The sequence below is a fragment of the Podarcis bocagei genome (assembly GCF_964188305.1).
Source record: "Podarcis bocagei genome assembly, chromosome: 5".
Classification (NCBI taxonomy): Eukaryota; Metazoa; Chordata; class Lepidosauria; order Squamata; family Lacertidae; genus Podarcis; species Podarcis bocagei.
In genome coordinates, this window is record NC_138129.1 from 75,735,617 (window position 1) to 75,746,574 (window position 10,958).

The 10,958-nt window shown below is 42.4% G+C and overlaps 1 protein-coding gene and 1 long non-coding RNA gene across 13 annotated transcripts in view; one reads left to right on the forward strand and one right to left on the reverse strand.

Moving 5' to 3' along the window:
- The window catches only part of LOC308586948, a 562,568-nt gene that overhangs the window by 308,784 nt on the left and 242,826 nt on the right, over nt 1–10,958 (reverse strand). Inside the window, exon 2 of the long non-coding RNA XR_014008162.1 lies at nt 60–648. This is a non-coding gene — a long non-coding RNA (uncharacterized lncRNA). The remainder of the gene's footprint in view (nt 1–59; nt 649–10,958) is intronic.
- Nucleotides 1–10,958, forward strand: part of BRDT (bromodomain testis associated) — a 73,272-nt gene that overhangs the window by 35,584 nt on the left and 26,730 nt on the right. For 10 of the 12 annotated variants that reach the window (XM_081193963.1, XM_081193969.1, XM_081193967.1 and 7 more), the window contains 3 exons: nt 3,888–4,025; nt 5,693–5,822; nt 8,317–8,492. In XM_081193963.1, the coding sequence (XP_081050089.1) occupies nt 3,888–4,025; nt 5,693–5,822; nt 8,317–8,492 (444 nt within the window). The remainder of the gene's footprint in view (nt 1–3,887; nt 4,026–5,692; nt 5,823–8,316; nt 8,493–10,958) is intronic. The other 2 variants (XM_081193968.1, XM_081193966.1) reach the window with 1 other exon arrangement.

Below are 10,958 nucleotides of genomic sequence, written 5' to 3' on the forward strand. Positions count from 1 at the left end.
GGCCAGCATGACTAAGCCGCTTCTGGCGAACCAGAGCAGCACACGGAAATGCCGTTTACCTTCCCGCCAGAGCGGTACCTATTTATCTATTTGCACTTTGATGTGCTTTCGAACTGCTAGGTTGGCAGGAGCAGGGACTGAACAACGGGAGCTCACCCGTCACAGGGATTTGAACTGCCAACCCTCTGATCGGCAAGTCCTAGGCTCTGTGGTTTAACCCACAGCGCCACCCGCATCTCATTATCTGTGGCAAATTCTTGAACTTCCTCTCTCTCGCTGTTATCACATATGGCAAACTATAGCAGGTGTTCCTGCATAACAGAGCAATCTTATCCCTGACCAGTCAGCCATGGGGTGCCATGGGACAAAGTGCTATAGCCACTGTTGCTCACATCAGCCGGGGGAAAGGTAGGGATGGGTATAGCCCTGCTCAGCACTACACCCGTCTCAATGGTGTGGGAATGTTGTGAACAGTAGGAGAGGATATATTGATTCAATATTATCCTTCCTCACTCACGCTAGTGAGCTGGTAGCAGAGCACATTCCCTTGCACATTGCTGGAAGCAAGCTGGTTGATTCGTTTGAATCTCCTGAGTTAAGCAATCCAGTCTGGCTTGTCCAGATTGGATTTGTTCCTGGTAAATTCCCCTTTTATCCCTCTTAAAAAGAATAAAGACACAACAGTCTTCTCTTAAAAGTAATAAGGAGTTTATTCTCATTCAGTTCACAGTAGGTTCCCTGAAGGGCAGGCTTTAGCTTGTAGTTACAGAAGAGCGTGTGGGTTAATCTTATATGGGGACTGAGCCCATGTGTTGCTGGCTGAGAGCCAGCAGACAGCAAAAGGCATCAAGATGGGTCCAGAGAAAAATGGAGGAAGGGGAAGATGGCTGCGTGACCAGCCCCTTTATAGGGTCTGCCAGGGTCGCACCTGACCACACGCAGGAGGAGGATGCTCCAGACCAGGTATGACAGGAAGTCCTCCTGGCTGGATCAACATTGCCCTGTGTGTCTACTCTCGGCAAACAGGAAATGTTGCATTTGACTGCTTTGGTGATGTTACACCCCACACATTGGACCCAATGCCATCAGCAGGGTTGTTCTGAAATCCAATGGATTCTGGGCTGGCTCCCCTGAAGTCCCATTTTGGGGGCTTCCTGTGTGCCGTTGCCCAGTGGGAATCCCTCCAGAGCTCAGGGAGCTCAGCACCAGATGAATGATCACTCCATGGATGGAGCATGGTGGAAAGGTTTTGGGCAGGGTGAAAGGAGTTTTTTCTGTATCCACACACACTTGGCATGGTGGATTGGGTTTTTGAATTGCTACTCAAGTGATTTAAGAGGAGGGTGTCTCTTCATGAACATGAGCACACTCCTTGCTAATATAGTTAATACAGTTTTTTAAAGTATCAATAAAAACCAGAGCAACTATAGATGGTGAGATGCTCTTAGGAATGCAGCTGTTGTGTGTTTCTAAATACAAACACACTGCGGTATATAATGCAGCTTTTAATGCACAATAATAGAATCTTAATGCCGCAAGGCACCAAAGATTAGAACATATCGCTATAAATTATAAATAATTACATCTGATAAAGTATAAGATACTACCATCAATAAGACTGAAGCAAATTGGCTGAAAATTGTCATGATAAAAGAAAATCACATACATTGTATATGTAGAAAATGATCTGCAGCAATGTGTGAAAACACCCTAGTTCAATGTGGAGAAGCAACACAACAATTACAGCTATGTGGTATTTATTCTATTTGATGGCAATTATTTTTTCAGCAGTTGCTATATAAAATTAAAAAATGAAATCTCCCAGAACTTCTTCATAATGAAGAGTAAGTCTTCTCCCTTAAACACAAATCCATAATTCATACTTGTAAAATAATTAATGTGACTATATTATATATGGCCTTGCCCTCTTAAGTTCCCCTATACTATAATTAGTGCTATCAATCACTTACTCAAAACATTCACAAATTTCACTCTTCAACCTTCTTGGCCCCCTATCCAATCAATCAAATTAAAATACATTGTCTCTGAACAAAACCTCTGCATTTTAGATATTGAAGGATGTGTAACATAAATTGAACTGGCAAAAATTCACTCATCGTAGGAAGAAAAGCCCATAATAGCTGCATTTCATTTCCTATTAGAGTAACTCATCGGAACTGAAAGAAAGGAAAAGATAGCTGTTAACTTTCAGCAGTACCAATTACAAATTTGCTGACCAATTAAAATAGGTCCCTTTTGATTAATCTTAAGTCATCTACCAGTTTACTGAAAGACCATGTAATCACAGCTGATTTTGGTGCTTATCAGTATTCAATCTTTTCTTTTTCCTGACTGTTTATTGGCTGAACTATAACATGCATACTTAGTCTGTGGGCCTTTCTCTTCAAAAATCATTGCAGGGCTTGGATATTGTCAGTGAAGGCTAAACCCCTCAGACGCGTTTCTGTTTTTCTTGACAAACTCAAATGGTCAGTTTGTCCAAAAGTGCTTTCAAAGTGACTGTCACTTTACATTTCTGGTGTTGGATTTCCAAAGAAGCTGTCACTTGAGGTTAATATTAGAGGTCATTCACTCAGTGTTGTTTATATATGTGTGTGTGTGTGTGTGTGTGTGTGTGTGTGTGTGTGTGTATATATATATATATATATATATATATATATATATATATATATATGAACTAGCCCTGGGCCTCTTCTGCCTCTTCAGATTTCTAAGGGAGACACTTAAAACGTATTTCATATACATGTAAGAACATTGTACCATCAACCTTGGCTTGTCATCTATGAACAACTTTTTGGCGAGTGCTACAGACGAAATTGTTCCTTCTATGCTCCTCTCTACCTGTGGCTGTGTGTTAGTTCTTCCACTAACTGCCTTCCTGGATTAAAATATATTTATATTCATTGGGTCTGGGGGGGGGTATATAAACTAAAATTCAGGGTGCCCCTAGAAACACCCCTAAACTGGGTATGCAGCTACAGTGCATCTGGGTTTTACTTGGTCTTAAGCATTGCGCTGTGGGTTAAACCACAGAGCCTAGGACTTGTCGATCAGAAGGTCAGCGGTTTGAATCCCCGCGATGGGGTGAGCTCCCATTGCTCGGTTCCTGCTCCTGCCCACCTAGCAGTTCGAAAGCATGTCAAAGTGCAAGTAGATAAATAGGTACCGTTCCGGCAGGAAGGTAAACGGCGTTTCCGTGCACTGCTCTGGTTTGCCAGAAGCAGCTTAGTCATGCTGGCCACATGACCCGGAAGCTGTACACCGGCTCCCTTGGCCAATAAAGCGAGATGAGCGCTGCAACCCCAGAGTCGGCCATGACTGGACCTAATGGTCAGGGCTCCCTTTACCTTTACCTTTTAAGCATCAACGAGGTGCTGGAGAAGATGTTAAGATCTAGGAACAGTTCTATAGGAATAGAGGGAATAATTCACGAGTTAAATTGTTTTGGAAAGCTGTGTTTTGTTCCTAATTATAGAAGGCACAATAACACCACCCCCGCAATTCATTAGCTGTCTGAAACCTTTCTCCAGAGGGAAAATGTGTTTTCCCTACCGATCACCACCTGCTTGCTTTAAGAATTCCTGAGATTGTATGTAAAATACTTGACTTTAGCCATATAAATGCCATTTTTCCTCTTACACCCAATCCACTGCCATAAATTAAGCAGATTTCAGTAAGGCTTTGGACAGTAGTTTACATTGAAGGTTATATTTTGCTCTGAACACCTTTTTTCAATATGGAAAAGTTTCCCCCTCCAAGACACAGGGCCAGGAGTCTATGGTTTCGGCAACTAACTGCTCTTCTAAGTCATGGTACTCTAACGTTTCTCTCTCTCTCTCTCTCTTTTTAAAAAAAACTTCAAACAGGATTATTATAGCATTATTAAAAATCCAATGGACTTGACTACAATTCAGAAACGTCTGGAACACACATGCTACACTTGTGCTGCAGAATGCATTGAAGATTTTAAAACTATGTTTGCAAATTGCTATTTGTATAACAAGGTATGTTTGATGTACAGCCAAAGGTGGCAGTTCTTCAGAATTCTCTGCAGTGGTCTGTAAGGGCTATTTGGGATTATTTAATGGCAGCAGAATCCTCTGTTGTTGCTGCTAATAATTTAATTTATTGTTTACCCTTCCTCCTAAGGTCCCAGGGTTGGTTACGACAATTTAAAATACAGCCTTTTTAAACAACTTACAGTTGCAAAAGTAGGGCAGATTCTTAAAACAGGCATTTAATTGTAATGATGGGATACTCCACTTCTGTTTTCTTTTCTTTCTTTTTTTACTCTACTCAAATACCTGAACATCATCAAAAACATGCATAAACATTTGCATACATCTCCTGCTGCTCCACTGCCTGGCAATTGTTCCACATCCCCTCTCTCTCAATTATTTGTTATAAAAGGTTTTGTTTCATCAAATCACAGAATTGTAGAGTTGGAAGAGACCCTGAGGATCATCTACTAGTCCGACTGCCTGCAATGCAGGAATAGGTAGCTGTCCCATACGGGGATCGAACCAGCAACCTGGGTGTCACCAGCACCATGCTCTAACCAGCTGAGCTATCCAAGTTGGTGGTGTTGCATTTGTGTACCCATTCACCTAAACCAGGGTTTCCCAAACTTGTGACTCCAGCTGTTTTGGGACTGCAATTCCCATCATTCCCTAGCCATTGGTCCTGCTAGCTAGGGATGATGGGAGTTGTAGTCCAAAAACAGCGGGAGACCCAAGTTTGGGAAACCATGACCTGTTCGCTTTGCCTGCTTCTAGAAGCAGCTAAACCAGGCTCCTTCAGTGTCCTGCCTCAACCTGCTTTTCATATCCACCTTTCCTATAATCTGCATCAAATTCAGCTGCATATGTATGTTTAAAGGTAAAGGAACCCCTGACCATTAGGTCCAGTCGTGACCAACTGGGGTTGCGGTGCTCATCTCGCTTTATTGGCCGAGGGAGCCGGCGTACAGCTACCGGGTCATGTGGCCAGCATGACTCCTTCTCGCTGGAGCGGTACCTATTGATCTACTTGCACTTTGACATGCTTTCAAACTGCTAGGTTGGTAGGAGCTGGGACCGAGCAACGGGAGCTCACCCCATCGCAGGGATTCGAACCACCGACTTTCTGATCAGCAAGTCCTAGGCTCTGTGGTTTTAACCCACAGCGCCACCCAGGTACAATTTCAGGAACGAGGCACTTTGCAGGGAACGAAAACCCATGTTTATGTAACCTGTACTTCTAGGATACTAAAAAAAAATTGTCCAGTAGCACCTTAGAGACCAACTAAGTTCGTTCTGGGTACAAGCTTTTGTGTGCATGCACACTTCTTCAGATTTCGTGTTCCTGCACACAAAAGCTTATACCCAGAACTACCTGAATCTAGAATTCTAGAATCTAGGATACTACTGTTTTGTAGGAGCTGGTGTTATTGGAGTCCTTCAGCTGTTCATAAGTCAGCTCTTTGCAAAGGGTGGAGACCTCTCGGATGAGCTGCAATGGAAACACAAGCCCCAGGATTGGTGCGACAGTGCCCCATTCTCTCTAATGAGCCCTGAGCTCTGTGACTTAAAAACAAACCAGTCCCTGCCCGCTGACTCGCAGCTGAATGTAATGTGAATGTTAGTCTAGCATAACAAGCACCTTGATCTCATGTGTAATGCTTGTCTTGCAGCCCGGTGATGACATTGTTTTCATGGCCCAAGCGTTAGAAAAAGTCTTTCTGCAGAAAGTTGCACAGATGCCCCCCGATGAGAAAATAGTGGTGGTCAATAAAGGGAGAAGGAAAGGGAAAAGAACAGACGGTAAGAGAATTAATTGAGCAAAGGTTTGTTAGCGGAATGTGGCACCAATGGAAGTGGCTGTAAAATATTGCATTCTGGAGAGAAGCTTTTCCAACGGCAAACATCTAAAACAAAGAGTAAACAACTGATACTTATTTATGGCTGGTGACAAGATTTAGTAGTCAGATTCGGCAGAACTGTTGTAGGATAAAGAATATGCTGCTTTCAAGGCTGATTAAATATAGGAAAATGGAGTGATTGAAGTGGGAAATCTTACATCTAACACATGAGATATTAAAACAGAAAATATTGTATCTAAGCTATTGTACCATAGCTTAAGTCTCTGAGCTGGTTCTAGTTGACAAACTTTCTTAAGATTTTCTCCCAATACAGTGGTACCTCTGGTTACGTACTTAATTCATTCCAGAGGTCCGTTCTTAACCTGAAACTGTTCTTAACCTGAAGCACCACTTTAGCTAATGGGGCCTCCCGATGCCGCTGCGCTGCCGGAGCACGATTTCTGTTCTCATCCTGAAGCAAAATTCTTAACCCAAGGTACTATTTCTGGGTTAGCAGAGTCTGTAACCTGAAGCATATGTAACCTGAAGTGTAACCCAAGGTACCGCTGTATCTAAATTAGTTTTAATTCTAGTCTACCGCTAAGGAAATGATAATGCCAAAAGCAATCGGTGTTTACTGTATGACAAAGGGACCTTACAATATTGATATATTGTAATATATATTTCAGTGCTGACAATACAAATGTACCTTTTCAATGGTGCATTGTGCTAACTGCTCCCTCTAGTACATTGTTTTCCAAACTGGGGTTCTCCTGCTGTTTTTAGACTACAACTCCCAACATCCCTAGCTAGCAAGACCAGTGGTCAGGAGTGATGGGAATTGTAGTCCAAAACAGCTGGAGACTCAAGTTTGGGAAACACTGATCTAGTAGTACTCATCTGACATGTTTAATGCCTTCTCAGTCAAATAAGACCATGATGGATGTTTTAGTTGCTCTAACAGTAGATAGATAATTGGAAAATATAGAAGTATACATATATTGCATTAGCATTTGGAACACTCAAGGGGAAAAAATGCCCAATACAAGTATTGCCAATGTTAAATAAATTTTCCTGGTATTTATTTAGTTATTTAGTTATTTATTTGACGGGGTTTATATACCGCTTAATCAACAAAACGGCTAAGAATTTTATATAAAACAATATCATATATTTAAAAACAATGGCATATATCCATTAGCAATATCAACGATACCCATAAAATCGAATGTTAAAAAGAATTTGACTTTAGTTTTCAAAATACAAGTAAAATCAGCATTTAAGAAAATATACCTAATAAAATAAAATTATGTGGTAAAATAGCTGCCCAAACTATGTGTTTAGTTATAACTGTTTATAAGATAGGTTACTGCAAAAGATTTGGGTGCACGTTGGGTTTATTTTGGGGAGAATCCTAAACAGTAATACTAGACTGTTGCCATTTGGGGGTGGAATTCCATCACACACTGGCAAATTCAGAACGCACAATTCTAGTTGCTTGGGAGGTCTTCTGCAACAAATCTGCTTTCCTAAAAGATCAAGCTTTTTGCAGTAAGTAAAGTGAAGGGGAGATACACTGGAAAAGGTGGGATAACTCTTGCTTAGATGCAACATCATCTCATCTCCCCACAAACAAATCGGAACGAATACTTACCATACTTTTTGCTCTATAGGACGCACTTTTTACTCTCTAAAAATTAAGGGGAAATGTGTGTGCGTCCTATAGAGCGAATGCAGGCTCCTTGGCTTCAGCGATAGCAACGCAAAGCCTCCAAAGCGCAGAGGGAGCGCTCCCTCCGCGCTCCAGAGGCTACGTGTTGCTTTCGCTGAAGCCTGGAGAGCGAGAGGAGTCGGTGCGCACCAACCCCTCCCGCGCTCCAGGCTTCAGGGATAGCCGCCTGAAGCCTCCGGAACACAGTGGGAGGTCCCGCTGCACTCCGGAGGCTTCGGGTTCCTTTTGCTGAAGCCAGGAGAGCAAGACTCTCCTGGCTTCAGCAGAGAGGGAGAGCTGTGCAGCGCCCCTTCAGCCAAGCGGGAGGAGAAATGGAAGGGGCTCCGTTTCTCTTGCCGCTTCGCTGAAGGGGCGCTGAGCAGAGAGGGGGAGAATTTTTTTTCTTGTTCTCCCCCTCTAAAACAAGGTGCGTCCTATGGTCGGGTGCGTCCTATAGAGCAAAAAATACGGCACTTAATTAGCTGACATAATCTAAGCTCTCTGCAGACAAATCATGATACAAAATGTGAGTGTTGATCTTTATAGATGCAAAACAGCTCCACCCCTATACACAAGGAAAGTATCGGCATATTCGGAGGGGGGACCCCAAAATTTGCAGAAGTACCCCCAAAAAAGGCTTCCAGGCTGTGACAGTAGACAAGTTGGCAAATAATCTTTAAAAAGACCAATTTTTGGAGCGCTGTTAGGACTCCTTCGCTCATACAGCTTTGCTTAATTTCCTTAGCGCCCGATGCAGGAATCCTGCAACTTAGCCAACGCCAACAGCCAAAACAGGCTAAGAAACTGACCCTGATGACCCTGGCGCCGCAGCAAAATGCCCCAGAACTGTCACCGGTGACTCTGCCATCGAACGTAATGCCAGCTACTGAAATGGCAGCGAAAGGGGTAGGTTCTAAAAAGGTGGGTGCTTTCCTGGCCATGTAGTGGTATGGCTTTTGGTACAGAGCACAATATGGGTACCAAAATGAAAAGAGGGAAGCTGGAGATGTTTAAAAGAATGGAATCTGACCCCATAAGAAGATGCTTAACACAACAGCAGAGATGTTGGCCAGTGGTAGAAAGGTAAAGGTAAAGGGACCCATGACCATTAGGTCCGGTCGTGGCTGACTCTGGGGTTGCGGCACTCATCTCGCTTTACTGGCCGAGGGAGCCGCCGTGCAGCTTCCGGGTCATGTGGCCAGCATGACTAAGCCGCTTCTGGCGAACCAGAGCAGCGCACGGAAACACTGTTTACCTTCCCGCCAGAGTGGTACCTATTTATCTACTTGCACTTTGACGTGCTTTCAAACTGCTAGGTTGGCAGGAGCAGGGACCAAGCAATGGGAGCTCACCCCATCGTGGGGATTCAAACCACCGACCTTCTGATCGGCAAGTCCTAGGATCTGTGGTTTAACCCACAGTGCCACCCGCGTAATTACCACTAAATATGAACTAAGGCCTCTGAAATAATTCTAGATTTAAATGACTGGAAACAATGGATTTAAAACTAAATTTTATTTTATTTTTTACAATAAATTTTGTTTTCAATTACAATAATCCAGTGGTAGCTTCATCATAACAATGCCAAATTATAATGCAATTATTAATCCCAATCATTCAGATGCCAAATTATATAATTTAGGTGGCCTAAATTGTTTCTGCGTTCCAAAATCTTACTCATCTCAATTACAGTTCATTCAAAATAACAACCCCTTCTACAAAAACTGCAGTATTAACGATATCCATTCATCTTGACACATTAAATTATTTAGTTTAGAAGTGTAGCATTCAAACCATATCCTTATTCCTCCTGTGTGTGACAATTATTCTATCCATGGTGTTCTTCTTTGTCCTTGTGAAAGGTTATATCTTATTTTTCTCCAGCCATTGCTGCTCTCCATCGTGTTTTGGGCGGAGCTAATATCCCATTGTTGTTTCAGAGGTTCTCCATTACTCCTTCCCTGTGGTTTTACCACTTCAATGAAACTAAATTTTATGAAGGTGGTCTGGTTCGGTATTGTTTTAGAATCTCTTTTCATTCATCCCAGTGGCTGGACTCTGACTTTGCTCACATTACTTCAAGATGGCATAACCTAACTCGGATCCTAAACTATGATTCTACGGCCAACAAATGAATGGATTTTTCTCTGTGGCGCCTAAGAGGGCTCCTGTTGCATCACGGATGGTGGGTCTTGACAAATAATGAAAAATTTAGCAAACCCAGAAGACAGTCCACAACAACAGCCTAACAACAGTGCAATGCTTGTTGCTGCACAGTGGGATTTGTGTGTGTATATGAGATGACATACTGTAGGGCACAGATTAACTCATTTGCGAGAGCCAAACACAAAGTGCTTTAAGCTTCCAAAATCATTTTCTTGGTGTAGAAGGAGCTACAGGGCCTGTTAAACAAGGAGGGTGCTGTCCAATCTCAGGTGAGGAGGAGTTCCACAGGCCTGGACCCACTACACTTGAACAGTGTTGGTTCAAGGCAAAAAATAGGTATAAAAAGGAGAATTCCTGGATACCTAGTTTGGGGCAAGTACTCCTTGATGAGAGAACCCCAGCAGAAATTTTAAATCACAACAAAAATATGTAGCCAAAAATGTTTTCTGTGAACCGCCCTGAGACCTCTAGGTATAGGGCAGTATATAAACTCAATAAATAATAATGATGATAATAATAATAATAATGTAAAGCATGGAAATATAGTTCGTTAGGCCTTTAAAACAAGCCTTTCCAAGTGAGTTCCTCTTCCCCCGGCATAGGAAAAGACGACATGTTTAGTAAGTTAAAAACTGTTTAGTTACAAACACTTCAAAGGTCAGGTTTATGTGCTTTTCCATATCGGTCAAAAAGGTTGCACAGGCAGTAAAACTTAGTTTAGTTCCAAAGTGGTGAAAGTTCCTAAATTATTGGTATAAGAACTCGAGAGTGGCTTGTGAGAGACATGTGGTCTGAGTTTGGAGCAACTAGCTCAGACCTAACATGTTGAGCTTCTCAGGTAGACTGATCAATAGGCTTGATTGCCCATTTCCTCTCAATGTAAGGGAAGTGGACATAGCTGAGCCTGGCAGGACAGCTTACTCTATGGTATTAACCCCTTTGTGTACTAATTAGTCTGAACCACCTCACCTGGATACCATGCAACAACTAAATAATCAGGATGCATTTCCTGTATAAATGGTCTTCTGAAGGGGAAATAATAAATCTATAGTGAAGTCTTGGGTTTTTTTACCTCCCTCCTAACTTCCTAAAAGATACTAAATATATATCTTAGGTTGAGACCTGCCTATTTCACCCAAGTTCTTGGAAAGAATCCAAAAGGAATTGGCTGAGTCCAGCATCATATTGGTCATAGTTGGATTTATAACTGCTTTATTTCAA